The 19,560-nt window shown below is 42.8% G+C and overlaps 1 protein-coding gene across 1 annotated transcript in view; it reads right to left on the bottom strand.

Annotated features, from left to right (window-relative positions):
• The window catches only part of CNDP1 (carnosine dipeptidase 1), a 45,790-nt gene extending 38,539 nt beyond the window's left edge, over window positions 1–7,251 (bottom strand). Inside the window, exon 1 of the mRNA XM_084618561.1 lies at window positions 6,972–7,251. Coding sequence (XP_084474687.1) covers window positions 6,972–6,974 — 3 coding nt within the window. The 5' untranslated portion in view covers window positions 6,975–7,251. The remainder of the gene's footprint in view (window positions 1–6,971) is intronic.
• Between the last annotated feature and the right edge of the window lie 12,309 nt (window positions 7,252–19,560).

The following is a 19,560-nucleotide window of genomic DNA, read 5'->3' as shown; positions in this document are numbered from 1 at the left end:
GAAAAGGAGGACTTGTGGCACCTTAGAGACTAACCAATTTATTTGAGCATGAGCTTTCATGAGCTACAGCTCACTTCATCGGATGCATACCGTGGAAACTGCAGCAGACAAGTACTCCTTTTCTTTTTGCGAATACAGACTAACACGGCTGTTACTCTGAAACCTGTCAAAAGGAAGTCACTCAAAATGATAATCTATAGCTGCCAAGCTCTTCAATGGGAACTGGGGGTAGGAGGGAGCGCTCAGAACCTTTTAGGATCAGGCCCACAAACACCTACAAGGCTCCACATCAGCTGTCACAAGGAGTACACCCTTATTACCAAACCTCTGCTTCCTACCTCGTGGCTTACCTTGAAAGTCCTCCATACACAGAACTCCCCCTGAAGCCAATAGGACTGCCACGCACAGAACTTAAACGATCAGGCCCCAGAGAACAGAAAAGACACTTATTTTTCTAATGTCCTTCTCCTCTGGGCTCTGCTGTGTCCCGGGATAGAAAAACAAAAGAAGGGCATCCTAACAGCAAGCTTGGAAATTCATTGTTTTTAAATTCGAAAAGTATTTTCAGATATTAATCTCATGTAAGTGATGGTGAGAAGTTGTTCTAATCTTAAGACCCTCCAGACTGCTTTGCTGAGCAAAGCAACATCCATGTTAGACTCAGGGTGATTAATGCTGTACGTGCAATTGAAATGAACCCTCATTCAGCAGCAAGTGAATGGCTACGATCTGGGATTATGTTTATTAGCTCCATATGCGACAGGTAGCAGTTTTAATGCTTATGCAGCACTCCTCCACTGTCTGGGAGAGTACAGATGAGGCAGTGGAAGTGTGTTTTATTCTCCCACCACCACCTTTTTCTCCTTCAGACCCATGGTTAACTGGCTGAGAAGTTGATACAACTTGCTGCTGCCTTGACCAACTGCTGCATAATGCCCTCTCTCTGCTGGAAACCTCCCTTTAGAGGGGAGGTTCCAACAGCAGCCACCCCTGGGGAAAGGTCTGGAAGCACATCTCCATTGGAGATGTGCTGTTATGGATTGAAGGGGAGGCAAGCAGTAAAAGCCAGGAGAGAGGCTATTCTTAGGGCTTGTCTACACTACAAAATTAAGGCGACTTTACCTAATTCAACCTCAAGCTCCCAAATTAATGAAGTTGATTGTGCATTGCCACACCATGTTCATTGTCTTGTTGGAGTGTGTCCTCACTAGCAGCACCTGCATCGATGCGTAAAACAGTGCATGGTGGGTAGCTATCACAAAGTGCAACTTGCCACAGTGTGCTTTTGGAAGTTTGTGCAATGCCTCATGGGACCAAAACATTGCTGCAGGGGAGAATGGGAACATTGCATTGGCATCCCATGATGCACTGTGCTCCCTCCCTCACATCAACAGCGAACAGCCCAGTGGTTTTTGCACCTTGAAACCGCTGTGCATACACCATAACCCCAGAAGCATGGAGCCTGCTCAGCTGTGCACTCTTGCTGTGAGCATCTCAAACACCTCGTGCATTCTCCTCAAGTATTTCCAGAGCTGAAATAGGGTCTGCCGTGCGGAACATAGTGATGTCCTGCAAGCAGCCATTCTCCAAGCCATGGAAAAAAACAATTCACAGTTACTGATGACAGTCACAGAGCAGCTGCACTCTGTTGAGCACCATTTCTGGTCCTGTGAAACAAGCACTGACTGGTGGGACTGCATTGTTTTGCAGGTATGGGATGACGAGCAGTGGCTGCAGAACTTTCAGATGCGGAAAGCCACCTTCCATGAACTTTGTACAGAGCTTTCACTTTTCACCCATGCCTCAGGGATCGCTTGTGGGAGGGTAATTCTGCACCAGGCGATGCTGGCTGGCTGTCCACCAGGGTCTGCAGAGGGACTTTACCCTCCTGCTTCTGTTCCTGCAGTGCCTCAACATGTCTGCTTGGTCCCTCATAATGGGAAGCATCTCATTCTGCACTGCACGCTTTCGGTCATTGGAAGCTTTCCTGCTCTCCATGTCTATGTGTCAAATATAAAGGGAAGGGTAACCACCTTTCTGTATACAGTATACAGAATCCCTTTTGGCCAGAGGCAAAACCCTTTCACCCCTAAAGGGTTAAGAAGCTAAGGTAACCTCGCTGGCACCTGACCCAAAATGACCAATGAAGGGACAAGATACTTTCAAATCTGGAGTGGGAGGGGAGACAAAGGGTTTTGTGTGTCTGTGTGAGACCTTTGCCAGGAACAGATTAAGGATGCAAGCCTTCCAGCTCCTGGAAAGTTAGTAAGTAATCTAGCTAGAAAATGCGTTAGATTTTCTTTTGTTTAATGGCTTGGAAAATTCGCTGTGCTGGAGGGAATGTGTATTCCTGTTTTGGTGTCTTTTTGTAACTCAAGGTTTTGCTTAAAGGGAGTCCCTATGTTTTGAATCTGATTACACTGTAAAGTATTTACCATCCTGATTTTACAGAGGTGATTCTTTTACCTTTTCTTTAAATAAAATTTTTCTTTTAAGAACCTGATTGATTTTTCATTGTTCTTAAGATGCAAAGGTTTGGGTCTGTGTTCACATGTACCAATTGGTGAGGATTATTATCAAGCCTTCCCCAGGAAAGGGGGTATAGGGCTTGGGGGGATATTTTGGGGGGAAGATGTCTCCAAGTGGTCTCTTTTCCTGTTCTTTGTTTAAATCGCTTGGTGGTGGTAGTATACTGTTCAAGGACAAGGCAAAGTTTGTACCTTGGGGAAGTTTTTAACCTAAGCTGGTAAGAATAAGCTTAGGGGGTCTTTTATGCAGGTCCCCACATCTGTACCCTAGAGTTCAGAGTGGGGAAGGAACCTTGACACCATGTCTAACTTCTTGAACAGTGAAATCCTCCACACTCTCAGCTCTGTGTCAGTTGTCCTGGAGGCTTTCATTATCTCGGTGAGCATGTCCTCCTGCGTTCTTTTTCTCCTCCCAATCAGTGAAAGTCTGCTTTCAGGTTTTGATGACACTCTGAAGGACACATTTCCAGCTGTCAGTCAGGGGGAAAAATAAAGGAGCCATTGTACATGAGAAAAATGTTTCCATAGCAAGGCCATTTTCATAAAAAACAAAACAAAAACTTTCTTATTGTGTTATGGCTTGCACCTAGTGTAATCAGAATCTGTAACCGTTCACTGTGCCATTTTGCTGCTCCAGCCATGGTAACTAGGCCCCCCTGGGTCCTGGGTGACCGCACTTTTAATAAAGTTTATGGCAGGCTCCTGTCAGGAGCAGAGGTAGCTAGTTGAACAATGGCCCTTTCCCATAGCAGCAGGGGAAGCTGTTTACAAACAAGGCGGGGGGCGGGGAGGGAACGTTTTCACTCCCAAATTGCGGAATCTCTCATGTGGGGCCCCAGTCCCTATCAGCCACTTTAAACTACTTGCTGACCTATGACAAGCACAGTAAAAGCACATTATCGGCCACATGGTTTGGCGATCTGGAATGAGTATGTGTGTGTGGGGGGGGTGTCTACATGCCCTTTTTTTCCCCCATGTAAGAGCACTTTTAATGAGAACTTCCCGTTTCCCCTCGGCAACCCTATGTGATATCAGTCTCCTGAGGGTAACAGAGACGGAAAGGAAGGAGATGCTGCAAGCATCTGGGAATAGACCCAGTCCTTATGCTGCTATGCTGTGTATCGCAATGATGCCAGCAGAATTAATTCAGGAGCTGAGTGGGAAAGCGTCCTACCGTGGTGGAAGAAATAAGACTGCCCTGCCCAGAAACCTCCTGCAAAGGATTGCAGAGTACCTCCATGAAAGTTTCCTAGAGATATCCATGGAGGATTCCCTGGCTGTTCCAGTCCTCATAAACAGTCTTTTCCGGAGGCCACCCTCTGCGTAGCTGGAGTGGCCTCTTGTAAGCAGAGAGCCACAGCACCTCGCTTTTCTTCACAGTAAACATGCCATACCACGGAATGGGTGTGCCCGCTGAAGTTTAACTGGACTTTCATTTTAAACGTATATCACCAGAAGTGCCTTCCCCGGCATCACGGTTGGATACCATGCTGTTCTGCAACCCACAGGCCTCCAGGATTAAAAATATTTCCTGGCTCTCAGGGAGAATGGATCCACTGCTTGCCTGTTTCCCATTATCCTCCTCTTCCTCATCCACCATATAATCCTCCTTGTTGTCCCTAGACTTACACACCTGTGAGGTGTCCACGTTGCTTGTGGGGGTGCTGGTAGGGTCACCCCCGAGAGTCACATGCAGCTTCTTGTAGAACCAGCATGTGTGAGGTTCAGAACCTGAACGACTGTTTGCCTCTCTTGCCTTCTGGTACGCCTGGCAAAGTTCTTTATTTTCACACGGCACTGCTGTGTGTCCCTTCTCCCCCATTCCACAAGCGATCTTTGCATAGATGTCAGCATTTCTTCTGCTGGATCAGAGCTCTGCCAGCACAGACTCTTCTCCCCACACAGCGAGGAGATCCACCATTTCCTGCGCAGACCAGGCTGGAGTGCGTTTGGGGCATGTAGTCTCCATTATTAGCTGTGCTCAAGTTGGCACACTGCCAATGCTGATCAAACAGGAAATGGTAATTCAGAAGTTCCTGGGGCTTTAGCAGGGGAGGGGCTGTTTCCTGTGTACCTGGCTGCAGTGCAGCAGAGTTGAGAATGATCTCCAGAGCAGTCACAGATGAGCATTGTGGACACCTGGAGGCCAATTAAGTCAAATTACACAACAGTGCATCTGCACTACCTCGCAGTCGGCCCACGAAAATCGAACTAAGCACTCCGCCTCTCGCAGAGGCAGATTACAGAAGTTGACATCAGAGGCGACTTAGATCAACGTAATGGACCTGGTAGTTTAGACACATACAATAACATGTCGACTTCGACCTAACTCTGTAGTGTAGACCAGGCTGTAGTAAATACATACAGTTATCACTTCTACAACTTAAAAACAGACAAAGCTCATACCTTAGACCGCTCCCGCATCTAAGTCTTGCCAGAAGCCTGACCAGACTCATACTTATGGCTTTGTCTATATGAACACTTAGCTTTCAGCAGGCTAAGGTGTAAATCTACCTCCCGCTAGCTTGCCGTACAGTAGCTCTCCATGTGGACCCTGCTGCTGTACGCTAGAAGTTCCCCAGTGCACTTTGATCTGCCCTACATTGAAACCAGAGTAGATTAAAGTACACTAGGAACTTTTAGTGGATGGCAACAGGGTCAAACACGGACAGTTAGTGCTTGGCAGACAAGTGTGAGGTGGATTTACACTCCAGCCTGCCACAAACTGAGTGTTCGTCTAGACAAGCCCTAAGCGGAGCACCTTCAAAGTTAAAGTGTTGTGCAATCTCTAACAAAACTGACAATTGACAGCGCATGAAACGTGATACTGCCACACCGAAAGCAAAGAGGCAAACATTTGAATTTGGGCGCCTAAAGTTTAATCCAGGGGTCAGCAACCTTTCAGAAGTGGTGGGCCGAGTCTTCCTTTATCCACTCTAATTTAAGATTTTGCGTGCCGGTAATGCATTTTAACGTTTTTAGAAGGTCTCTTTCTATAAGTCTATAATCTATAACTAAACTATGGTTGTATGTAAAGTAAATAAGGTTTTTAAAATGTTTAAGAGCTTCATTTAAAATTAAAATGCAGAGTCCCCCAGACTGGTGGCCAGGACCCGGGCAATTTGAGTGCCACTGAAAATCAGCTCGTGTGCCAACTTTGGCACGTGTGCCATAGGTTGCTGACCCGTGGTTTAATCCATATTTAGACACCTTAAAAAGTGCCTGTATTTAAGCTCGGATCCTGCTGCTACTGAAGTGAATGGCAAAAAGTCCCATTGACTTCAATGGTTCTGGACCAGGCCCTTAAATACGGATTTAAGGGTCTAACTTTAGGCACAAAAGTTTGAAATTTCAGCCAGACTGTTCAGGAGAATCCTGGGAGGTGAGCAAAAGTTCCTTTCCTTTTATTTACTGTATTTCAAAAGGGATTAGGTTTCAGAGTAAGTTAAAATGCTAAACGTTTATCTAGAGTTATGGACTCAAGACCACACTGAGGGGAAAGTATTCCAGAGGAAACCCCAGCATCACCTAAAAGGAGTTTACTGGTCTAATCCTAATTTCTATTTGATATCCATCTCACTGTGCCATAATATAAACAGCAACTTCTAGCAAGAAAAGCCCACCATTTGAGAAGTAGAGGTTGTGTGGGTTAGGGCTAAAGCGCTGTGGCAAGGGTGTTTTTGAGAAGCAGGCATGAGGACTAGAACACCATGTTTGGCTCTGACCAGTAGCATTAGGTCCCAATCCACTAAATTACCTAAGAACACCCTTAAATTAAGTACCTGAGTAGTTTTATTGTAGTTAATGGAACTGTTCATGTGCTTAAAGTTAAGGGCTGCTTTGCTGCACCCAGGCTTTAGTCTCTTTCTTCCAAGAGCAACAAATACACTCCAGATTTTAGAAATAGCGAGAAACAGAACAAAAAAAATTATATATCAAAGTATGTACATGTGTGTGTTTTTATTAGAGAAGACAGGAGACATGCAGAAAAGAGATAAGGAAAACCACGGCTACTCCCACTGGCAAAAACAACAAGGAATAAAGGAATTTATGATGTACATGCCTTTTTAGTGGTAAAAACTGGAACAGTTACATCTTGGTTATATAAAAGGTAAATTCAACCAAAACACGGCTCGAGGAGACAGACCATAGTTGCTAATGTGGTCAAAGTTATGATGCAATTTTTTTTAAGAAAAAAAAAATATCCCCAGTTAAGGGAAATGGAGAGGATATGAGAATTAGCCCCCTCTTTAATAGGGCTGTGCATGGATTGCTGTTTAATATCGTAGCTAAACACAACCCCTTTGGTGATGCCATTTTTAACTTTCACAACATGGATCTGACTTTTTTGCGGTTCTCTCACATTTCAAAATGGACATTCAAATTTTGCAGTTGCAGTTCTTTATCTAAATCCAAGGCACACTGTTAATTAAAAGGACTTACCATGATGTAGTATTGAAGCTAAAAAATTTTGCAATTCTTTCCCACTTCTTCTCTTCCTACATGGAAAGCCACACCTGGTTGGTCTTTTTCTTTGTTATCCCTTTTTATAAAAATATGTATGTTTTGCTCATCAGTGTTAACATTTCTCATACCACAGGTTAATATCCGGGGTTACAGAAAAGGACTTAGAACATGTCAACAAAAGCTTATGTGCACAAGAAAGATTAGATAACATAACTGAACTCAGAATACATCTCTCTCTCTAGGCCAGGGGTGGCCAACCTGAGCCTGAGAAGGAGACAGAATTTACCAGTGCACATTGCCAAAGAGCCACAGGAATACGTCAGGAGCCCCGCAGCCACTCCCTAGTGCCTCCTGCCAGCCCCCAACAATCAGGGCCTATTCCCCCCCCCCCCCCCGCAATCAGCTGTTTCACATGCGCAGGAGGCTATGGGGGGGAAGAGGGGAGGAGCAAGGGCATAGCAGGCTAAGGGAAGGGGCAGGGGCCTTGGGGGAAGAGGTAGAATGGGGACAGGGCTTGGGGCAGAGCAGGCAGTTGAGCAGTGAGCACCCCCCGGTACACTGGAAAGTTAGCATCTAGATATCCAGCCCTGGAATCAGTGCCTAGCTAAGGAGCCGCATATTAACGTCTGAAGCACCGCATGCGGCTCCAGAGCCATAGGTTGGCCACCTCTGCTCTAGGCTATGTATGTTGGTTCGACAACGCTGACTGGAATAAAAAGCGGTAAACTTATTTTATCACTAAAATCAGCAGATTTGATTGAATCCAACTGGGAGCAGGTCTATTAAGAAAGAAAGTACTTTTTCTTATATACATAGTCACTTTTTATAGTAGAATCACACTTTTGGTAAATGGTGTAACATTAGCCATAATGCATGAGTGATACCCCTTGATTTCATAATTCAGCGTATGCAAAATTTATCTCAGTAGGTTATAATTCTACCTAGAGATTTCATTCATCCTCATGGTTGGTAATTCAGCCTTAAACTGGACAAGCGATTTAGTAAGGTCAGATTCTCCATTTTAGAGTGATGTGAAAATTAACAGGGTTTTTTTTAAATAGAAAGATAAATGGCTGTTTTCCAAACCATAAAATACCAAATTTAAATATTATGAAAAGTATTAGATCACTTGTAAATCACTTACTGTTGTGATTTTTCTTAAGTGTGTAGCCAATGATTCTACTTTATTATCCATTTATGGTGTGATATGATTAATCAATATGTTATATTTTATATATTAATTTATGTTAAATAGAGTTAATTTGTAAGATTATAGAAGTATAAGATAGATCAGTAGAGGAATCATGTATTAGATACAAGTAAGACAATGCAAGAAACGCAAGGCCTTGGAGACAAGAAATGCTGACACAAATAAATGACTGAGGAATAACCTGATGCCCTAAGGTTATAGGAAAAGAGATATCAAGTGATAATATTGCAAAAATCTAGCCGGAAGAATAATTTTAAATTATAAAAAATGCTGTAAAATCACATCTTGTCTTCAACATGTGTCTTAACTACAGGATAAAGGTGGTACGTCCATGTTCCCCCCCCCCCCCCCCCGTTACAGCCATGATTTGTCGTCTTCACTATTCAAAGTAAAAATAAGAGACCCTGGCGGGGCGGAGGTGCCAGCTGATCCCAGCTCAGGGGACCCACCCAGCTGCATCTGTTTCCAGTCTCACAGGACATGTCCAAATCCCACCTTGCGCCCTTGTGCAGCATCCTTCCCCGGCCCAGGGGCACAGCAACTGCAGGGGTGTTGCCATACAGGTCCCACCCTAAAACTTCTTGCTCAGGTTGTTGCGGCACCAGATATTGTGCTTCCGCAGGAGCCTCCAGTACTGGGGCATCTCGGGGTCCAGCTCCTCCAGTTTCTTGGAGGGGCTGAGGTGCACCTGGAAAAGCCAGTCGGGATACTTAGAGTCGGCCTTCGGAACCATCTCTGGGCCCTGTCTGTAGAAGTTCACTCCGATGAATGGGAGATATATGTATATCCCTATTTAAACAAACATATGGATTCATTTGACCATGCAATGCTCCAAATATTCACACCTTTAGTTATTGATATGACTAAATATTCAAATAAATTGTTGTGGAAAACGAGTCACACCATCTGTTTGGTTCAAACAGTCTGAGGTCCTTTATTGAATACAAGCATGCAGGGAGAAGGAGACAGAGATGGTCACATGTAGGTGCCACCCTGGTCTCTCTCTGCCCTGCCCTGCCCCTAGAATACCAGACTTATATAGGTACAAATTCAAGCCAAATGATACATTTCCTTACCAAGCAAGCATTATTAATAAAGCCTTATAAGGAATTAATGGAAGGGCAGTTTCATACCTAGCACCGTGCTGACACACCATGTTATTATCAAAATCTTATCAAGATCTGCAGTTTGCTGTGGCAGCATTTTGACTAGAGACTTTTGCGGGGTGGAGGGTGCATATAATGGACAGCTAGGGACTTTTCCGGAGGCCCTTTGGTTCTTTTCTAGTTAGAGATTGGCCTAGTCCATTATCTGGGTCAAGTGCCACAGCCTGGCATACGTAAATGCTTTAGCTTAAGCCAAGTCTTACAGGATACGGGGCTGTAGGCCTCTTGTGTTACAGCTCTTGCATATAGTGCATAGATTTTGCTGCAGAATGAGATGGGGTCAGTTTCAACAGCAAGGATAACAGCTATTTTCCCCACAAAATGCAGGTGCTTAAAGTATTATGAATGAGGAAGGATGTGATGAAGACGCTGGCCTGGAACTTAGCAGCACTAGGTTCTATTCGCAGCGCTGACCCAGACCTGTTTACTTATATTTTTTTGGTGTGTGTGTTTGATCTTGAGAAAGTTGGCTGTATTATGACTGTCTGAGTTACAGCATATACAAGCCTACTAAAGTCACTAATATAATTGTGATTATATAAATCAGGGAAAAATTTGATCCATTGTATGAGACCGATATTAACTCTCAAATGTTACATTAAGTACAGAATATTAACAAGCTCATAATCCTGGTTACATAGAATCTATTACACTCTTAGGAGTTTCACTGTCTAAGGCTTCATCTTCTGTGCAGTCTATCTGTACAGTGGCAAGAGAACAAATAAACTACTGATAAGAGCTCAGGTTTGATTTTTATTTCATCAGGGTTGAATCATATATAGTTAATTCCTTAGGAATTTCCAAGCTATTTTCTAAATTCAGCTATTAATGCTAAACTCTACACATTGATCAAGAATTTATCTCCCTCAATAAATAACAATAGACCAACCAACACCCTAAGATCCATTGATTTTCCAGTTCCCAATCCTAAAAAAAGTCATATTGTTTTTGGAGCTGTTGAAGTTTTCACAGGTACAGGGCAAAATCCTGGCTCTACTGAAGTCAAAGAGAGTTCACAGATGATTCTAATGGGACCAGGATTTCAACTACAAAGTAGCTTACCAACTTCACCCTCCTCTTCTCTTCCTTTAAATCTCCCTCAAAAGAAAATGACTTGGGAACACTTTAGATCTTTGGCCCATAAACTCATTTCTGTTCAATAAAGTTACCAGCCCCTGCAACCTCACTGTTCTTCACAGTAATAAAACCAAGTTATGTTTTGTTTTATTATTCTACTTCACTTAACATAGATGGACCCCAAAGGGCCTCTAAAATTCATGTTGAAAATAGAGAGTTAAGTTAACCAGTATCTTCATCTTGAGACCTTCCAGAAGAATAAAGGAAAAAGAAGTCTCTCTCATCAAAACCACCTTACCATTTTCTCCTGTTTGCAACATAAATCTAGAAATAACTGTTCCATCCAGAGCTCACTTGATGATGCTGGTCTTCAAGTCCAGTAGCTGTGGCTGAATTAGAACATATCCTTTAGAAAGGCATCCAATCTGGATTTGTAGATTTCCAGTGATGGAGAACCAACCCAAGCCTTGGTAAGTTGCTCCAATGATTAATTACCATCACCGTTCAAAATTTGTGCCTTATTTCTAGTCTGACTGTGTCCAGCTTCAACTTCCAGCTTAATAAAGGGTGGGGCGGCGGTGTGGGAATGGGACAGAGAAGGCATAAATTAGCTGACTGCTAGGCTAGAGAGAAGGGTAAAAAATTCCTATTCTAAGAATCTGTAAAAAGCAGCAGCAACATATATGTGCTGTGAGAGAGATATGGCAATTTCCTGTGATATCTTTGGGAGATTTTACTGTATTAAGTTTACATATTATTACAGGACAAGGAGCGTGTGTAACTCCAGGAGAGTGGGCAGCTACAGCCCTCCAGGAACTAAGAACAACTGGGGAGGGGAGTGATTAGGTACATTCACTCAGGTGGTAACAGTTCCAGAGAAGTACCACCACATGGAAAGGCTTGTATATACTGGTTCAAACTGGGAGTATCTAAAGACGAAACACCCAAAGGAAGGATTTTTGGATAATTAGCCTGACTCAGGGCCATCTTTCTGATCCAGCAAATGGGGGTGCGGTACCCCACAGACAGCTCACAAAAGGCTGGAAAGACTGACACCTGCCCAAACCTGAGGCTGGAGTTGGGATGACCACCAGTAAGCTTAGTAGCTTGCCTGTCATTTCATTTCTTGTTTTTAATAGGTTCTCTCTGGAATGCTCTCACCTTAAGAATGAGCAAGCTTGCTTTGAAAGAGCTGTATGGTAATTTGTAACTGTGGGCAACTACAGCTATTCACAGCCCCTGAAGAGAAAGCAAAAGCTCAGATATTGGCCTGTTTATGCAGTCTGGCTTGCTGAGAACACCATCGTGTAGTCCGGGACCTGTGGTCTGGAAATACCCCAGGGTCAGGGAGGAGAGACATAAAGAGGTCTCTGCCCAGAAGAGGTGATAGTCAAGCACCCAGAAGCTTAGAATGGGTTCCTTTGCTGGATAGCAGAGAGTATAAAGGTACATGTGCCTTACTAGAACTTAATTTCCTCTAATAAACCTTCACTCTATCCCTCATGCTGGCCATTACCCCAGATACTAAAGAGTGCATGTGTCCATCTTCTTTACTATTTCTTCTGGTTTCACCTTGATAGCTCCAGTTTCCAAGCACAGTCTACTTTATTCTCTAAAAACAGAATACTGCTACTTAGCATTGAGAAATGCCCACAGGTGGCTGGGGACACTGGATGTTATTCATTGCATCGAAGCAAAAAAGCTTGAACAATAATTTTATTTTAACCATTTGATCACTAACACATCAGCCAGAGCCTGATCTGACTCCTGCACTTCAGATCCCTGCCTTCCAAAATGGAGAAAGATCTCTGGTTTCTGCACCCACACCCTGACACAAAGACAGCGGGAGGCAGAGAGGGTAAATAATTTGCCTAAGCCCAGTGAGAATGAGCCAGTGTCTAAACCAGGCCTAGGACTCTGGCTTTTCTAGGACTCAGGTCTGCTCAACTCACTAGACTATGCTTTTCCAGTGCAAGCTGCAGTCTGGGTCACAGCAGCCCCACTAACTTTACTATGTAAAAAAGGCCTGTTTTTAAAGCTTGCCTTTGATGGTTATCCATCCGATTACAGATCCCTTCTCTTTCTTTTTTAATGTTTTGGGCTGTATTTTCAGAATGCTGCTTTTACTTCCTTAAATAATTTTGCTTTGGTTGTGGCAGGGATTCTGGCCATAAAACTTTCCCCTTATGAATTCAATTACTGGAAGGAGCTAGAGGAACAGATGTATTACTGAGCCTCTTGTCTCCCTCTAATGAAGTCAGAGATGCTGAACCTGTTTTACATTTGGAATGGATAATAATCAACTGTTACAGAGTACAGCTTCAGGGTGACTGTGTCCCACTAAATCTATGTCATATTTGTGCATAGAAAGATGTGGAATGATAGCCTGTGATAGAAAGGTAGAATATATCTTCAATATAAATGCTTTATGTTAATGACTTTACTACTTACCTTCCCATTTAGGGATGAGCTTTCAAAGAGCTAAACACAGCATGTTCTATAGGACTTAGGGCTACCACTTCCCATGATTCCCGTCAAGGAAGGTACTGGCCTGAGTTATGGTTGATTTTTTTTTTATTATTATTAAATAGCCAATTTACTTCCCCCTTTTCACCCAGACTGCACTTGAAGAAACACTTCTGTCTTTGTGTCAAAGAGACAAAAAAAAACCCTGATGTTTGGCCACTGCTTGCAGACTGCAATGGATTCATGCAATTGAAAAGAGATGGTCTTATTTACTCTGTTGCTACCCAAGGAGCAAATGGTAGGACCCTGCAGAGGAAAATGCTTTTTTGCTAACTCGATGGCAATGGAGTTTAGGCTGAAATAGGTATAAAATGAAGTGATCTTACTACCCTAGTTTGAAGGTTGTAGACTAACCAGAGTCAGCTACCCAATGAGCTTGTTTTAGGAAGAGTTAAAAATTAAGGCAAGTGGCCATCAAATTGGTTAATTCCCCTCTATAGTTTAGATTTTCGCAACAACCAACAACAGTGTGGTGGAAACAGACTAAAGATAAAGCTCAGTTTCCAAGGGCAGATATTTCAGTAAGACAGTGAATTCATTGTAAATCAATGCAGTTGCTTCTTAGTTTTTCCTGAATTACTGTGCAGGAACATTTAAAACAGATTTTTCATGTTGGTAAGGTAACAGGATATTTGAATCCCTTAAAAACTAGTTAGTCCTCAATCCAAGGAAGACACTGATATCATTAGTGTCTTTGGACATAAACAGAGACTGTGCTGTACTCCAAGGGACAAGAGTCATTTGCAGTTACTTTACTGTACCGATTAATAAAGATTTTAGCCAATTTCTCAAATTTAGATATTATGCTACTGCTTTCCAAGTTACTGAAATTGTTGTTAGGAACAAAGTAGTTGTAAAATTTGTTTTATACCCATTTGATTGAAGTTCAGAAATGGATACTCCAGCAGGCCATAGTCCTTCTATCAGGCTTCAGAACAGAGTCACCAAGGGAAGAAGCAATTCCATTTCATAACTCCCTCCATTTTTGGCTTGACTCTTCAACTGAATTTATTTTCAATCAACGAGAATTAGCTTCTTTATATAGGAAAAAAGTTTGCTTGGGTTTGAGCACTTAGGTATCAAGCTTTAGAAATTTTGTATTCTAATGTATAAACAGTAAGAAAGCAGCACTGTCCAAAGCATCTTTGCTAAAGTACCACACCTACATTGCTTATACATACTCTGTCCTTATTAACCCTGCTTCTTCTAATTCACTAGAAATCAAGGAATGTGGATAGCCATTGTTAAACAACTGTACTTCCAAAGGCAGCACCAGTTTGGAAGAGAGGCTAACCCTCCCCTTCACCCACACACTTAATTCTTCTCATTTTAAGAGCTGGAAGTATAAACACTATATTTTAAGCACTTGACCCAAAATACTAAAGTTTGTTTCTATCAACAACTCACTAGCCATTGGTTTAGTCGTTCAGGAGCTGTTGCATTGATGACAGTTTTTCATTTATGTGCAAGAGATCAAACACAACAACAGGTTTCCATGATTCAAATGTGATACCTATAGGACAGCCACATTCCCCAAAGGAGAGGACAGTACAGTAATGATGACAAAGGAAGCCATTCAAATGTCTGTGTTCTCATCTTTCAGTCTTGAGGGCAGAAGTTTAAGTGGTCCATGCTGCTGTCTGATTGAGATGAACATAAGCCTGCTCAGACAGAATGAGGACATTGTGTAATATATCAGCATCCGTTGGTCCATTTCATTGGCATGCATTTTAATTAGTCTGCAAGAAGTCTCAAAACCTCCAGGGATATGCAAAGTTAATTAAATACCTAAATGAATATTTGAAACTACTAGAAAACATACATTAGCATTCAGGGTTTGTCATAAGCCAACATGATGCAGAATGGTATAAGCAAGCTAGCAAGGGATCCACAGCCTCAGAAACAACTCTAACATCATAATCAAAAAGGCTGACAAAGGAGGTGCTGTTGTCATCATGAATAGGTCGGAATACGAACAAGAGGCTGCTTGGCAGCTCTCCAACACCACTTTCTACAAGCCATTACCCTTCGATCCCACTGAGGGTTGACCAAAGAAACTACAGCATTTGCTCAAGAAACTCCCTGAAAAAGCACAAGAACAAATCCGCACAGACACACCCCTGGAACCCCAACCTGGGGTATTCTGCTACCCAAGATCCATAAATCTGGAAATCCTGGGCACCCCATCATCTCAAGCATTGGCACCCTGACAGCAGGATTGTCTGGCTATGTAGATCCCTCCTCAGGCCCTACGCTACCAGCACTCCCAGCTATCTTCGAGACACCACCGACTTCCTGAGGAAACTACAATCCATCGGTGATCTTCCTGAAAACACCATCCTGGCCACTATGGATGTAGAAGCCCTCTACACCAACATTCCACACAAAGATGGACTACAAGCCATCAGGAACAGTATCCCCGATAATGTCACGGCAAACCTGGTGGCTGAACTTTGTGACTTTGTCCCCAAATGTGAAATAGTTATGGGTGAGGACAATGTATACCTTCAAATCAGCAGCACTGCTATGGGTACCCGCATGGCCCCACAGTATGCCAACATTTTTATGGCTGACTTAGAACAACCCTTCCTCAGCTCTCGTCCCCTAATGCCCCTATTCTACTTGCGCTATATTGATGACATATTCATCATAGCTCAGTGGTTTGAGCATTGGCCTGCTAAACCGAGGGTTGTGAGTTCAATCCTTGAGGGGGCCATTTAGGGATCTGGAGCAAAAATTGGGGATTGGTCCTGCTTTGAGCAGGGGGTTGGACTAGATGATCTCCTGAGGTCCCCTCCAACCCTGATATTCTATGATTCTATGATCATCTGGACCCATGGAAAAGAAGCCCTTGAGGGATTCCACCATGATTTCAACAATTTCCATCCCACAGTCAACTTCAGCCTGGACCAGTCCACACAAGAGATCCACTTCTTGGACACTAGTGCTAATAAACGATGATCACATAACCACCACCCTATACTGGAAACCTACTGACCGCTATTCTTACCGACATGCCTCCAGCTTTCACCCAGACCACACCACACGATCCATTGTCTACAGCCAAGCTCTACAATACAACTGCATTTGCTCCAACCCCTCAGACAGAGACAAACATCTACAAGATCGCTATCAAGCATTCCTTACAACTACAATACCCACCTGCTGAAGTGAAGAAACAGATTGACAGAGCCAGAAGAGTACCCAGAAGTCACCTACTACAAGACAGGCCCAACAAAGAAAATAACAGAACGCCACTCACCGTCACCTTCAGCCCCCAACTAAAACCTCTCCAATGCATTATCAAGGATCTACAACCTATCCTGAAGGACGACCCATCACTCTCACAGATCTTGGGAGACAGGCCAGTCCTTGCCTACAGACAGTCCCTCAACCTGAAGCAAATACTCACCAGCAACCACACACCACACTACAAAAACACTAACCCAGGAACCTATCCTTGCAACAAAGCCCGTTGCCAACTGTGTCCACATATCTATTCAGGGGACACCAACATAGGGCCTAATCACATCAGCCACACGATCAGAGGCTCGTTCACCTGCACATCCACCAATGTGATATATGCCATCATGTACCAGCAATGCCCCTCTGCCATGTACATTGGTCAAACTGGACAGTCTCTATGTAAAAGAGTAAATGGACACAAATCGGATGTCAAGAATTCTAACATTCATAAACCAGTCAGAGAACACTTCAATCTCTCTGGTCACTCGATTTCTGATCTCAAAGCGAGTATCCTTCAACAAAAAAAACTTCGAAAACAGACTCCAAGGAGAGACTGCTGAATTGGAATTCATTTGCAAATTGGATACAATTTAGGCTTGAATAGAGATTGGGAGTGGTTGAGTCATTATACTAAGTGAAACTATTTCCCCTTGTTTATTCTCCTCCCCCCCCCGGCCCCACCACTGTTCCTCAGACATTCTTGTTAACTCCTGGAAATGGCCCACCTTGATCATCACTTCAAAAGGTTCTCTCCCCCCCCCCAACCCCACTCTCCTGCTGGTAATAGCTCATCTTAAGTGATCACTCTCCTTACAATGTATATTTTTTCATGGTCTGTGTGTATATATAAAATCTCCTCACTGTACTTTCCACTTTATGCATCCGATGAAGTGAGCTATCGCTCACAAACGCTTATGCTCAAATAAATTGGTTAGTCTCTAAGGTGCCACAAGTACTCCTTTTCTTTGAGGAAGGGATTGTAATCAAAATTATCTACTACTAAGCTCTCCTATATGGCCTAAGCAGATTCTACTAAGAGTAATTTAAAACCTCTGCATAATTGTATTAGGGATCAGGAAGATGATTTATTCAGGTTAAAGAGTGACTCAATGCAAAAGTATATTTAGCACATTTTAATTTAATGTGTTCAGCTGACAGGGGGAAAATTAAGGATTTTTTAAAAGCTAATATTTGGTCAGAAGATGTGGGCAAACTCAAACTAATGTTCTGGATAAACAAAATGTTTTCCTTTCCCACAAAGGGATCACAAAGCTGACATTAAGTTAGGATGATACAGCAGGAGTTCTTTAGGAAAAGCTACCAATAAATAGATTTAGCATTATCAAATTCATTATACTAAAGCAAAGACTTCTAAAGAAGGCTGATCTATTTTTTTACCAATTAAATACATCTGCACTTTAAAAAGAGGTACAGTTAATTTTGGCCTAACAAGACTGACTTTGGCAGTGGTGCGATCTATCTAGAAGGCTGTACTGAACCTTTGGGAGAAGTTCATCATTGTATTTTCTGCCCTCAAAACCAGCGTTTGTTATTGTACAAATGGAAATGGATGATTAACACTATGCAGCTTTTCAGAATGTCAGCTAATTAGTCCTCAAGATGCCACAGTTGGGTAGGAAAGAGTCATGCATTATGATCCCTCCCTCTTTTTCCAAGGGGAGTGAACTCAGACACACAAATTGGACTTGCCCAAGTCTACACAACAAGCAGATGACATTCAGGGTTTCCTGGTGGTCAGTCAGTACTCAGCCCACTACTCCACATTTCAAATCAGAGTAAAACCAGAGATCTGAGGGAAGCGATAAGCAGCGCAACTGTACCAATGCAGCTGCGACGCTGTAGCACATCCAATAAAGATGCTCTATGCTGACAGGCGAGCGCTCACCTGTCAGCATAGTTTACTCCACCTCAGAGGCGGAAGCTATGTCGGTGAGAAAGCGCACTTGGGTCACTGTAACTTGTGTCACTCAAGGGGCAGGGAAGGTGTCTTTCACACCCGAGTGATGCAAGTTACATTGATTTAAGCGATGTAGTGCAGAGCTGCCCTGTGTTATATGAGGGTGACAAATGGACATCCCATTTGGTTTGCATAGCTGTTTTAATAAGAATTAAAAAGACTGCAATTGGATATATTGTTCCGTGTGCTACAGGAAGCTTCAGATTTTTTTTTAAAACCTCTCCTCCCCTCCACACACACATGTGAATTGAGCCTCCAACCAGAGCAGAAGCTGGAAACAACTGTATGATCCATGTACATGGAAGAGAATCTGCACACACTAAACCAACCAGAACTAACTATTAAGTGTAGGGAGAAAAGTGATCTGATCAATAACTATTTTCTCTAGTATTTACTAGATATCACCTTGTAGGTAGAGGGTTAATACTGGGGTTGAGTCAATTGGCACAAGAGAGGCCTTATTCGGAGGCATCAAATGTAAACAAAATAGTCTTCCCAAGACAGCAGTTGACTAAGTTATTTTCCTTTCTGGTTGTGTGATTTGATTGCAAAAACCTGAATAGTTATCCTGACCAATTTTCTAGTTTGTTAGTATAGGATATAAGACACAAATAGTACAATACTATTAGTTGCTGTTAAGGCAAGTTAATAAAACTAAGTTCAACTCTCAAGGCCTTATGTTTAGTTGAGCACTCAAATCAGAGCGCGAAGATGGAATGCATATTTAGTTGAGGAGTTGCTCAGCAAAGGTTTGTTCTATACCCGCTCTTACACTGGCAAGCAGTAAAGATAGCCTGTTGAGTGCTGTGCATAATGTATATGGATGATTACTTACAGTCTTCAGAGTAACAGCTGTGTTAGTCTGTATTTGCAAAAAGAAAATGAGTACTTGTGGCACCTTAGAGACTAACCAATTTATTTGAGCATAAGCTTTCGTGAGCTACAGCTCGCTTCACTGGATGAAGCGAGCTGTAGCTCACGAAAGCTTATGCTCAAATAAATTGGTTAGTCTCTAAGGTGCCACAAGTACTCATTTTCTTTTTACTTACAGTCTGTTCACCCAGCAGATGGTGCTAGGACATTCTACATTTCACTAAATGTACTTGGGGTTTCTGCCATTAAAAGAATTCTCATTTCATGTATACAAGCCACTACTAGGATCTAGAAGATTGCTACAATTCAGACAAAAGGAAGATGTTTGTATCAACAAGCAATGATTACAAGATTATGTAGTGCATGCCCTCAGCAGTGTAATGGGAAATCTAATCTAACTCCAAATTGCCAAGTAAAAAGCAAGTAAATCCAGTTTACTCTCAACTACACTACGGCATAGGCTTCAATGTCCAAAAAACTATTCAAACC

This window comes from Lepidochelys olivacea, assembly GCF_965140295.1.
Source record: "Lepidochelys olivacea isolate rLepOli2 genome assembly, chromosome: 2".
Lineage (NCBI taxonomy): Eukaryota > Metazoa > Chordata > Testudines > Cheloniidae > Lepidochelys > Lepidochelys olivacea.
Note: the sequence above shows the minus strand (reverse complement) of the source record. Positions and strands in the feature narration are given on the sequence as shown.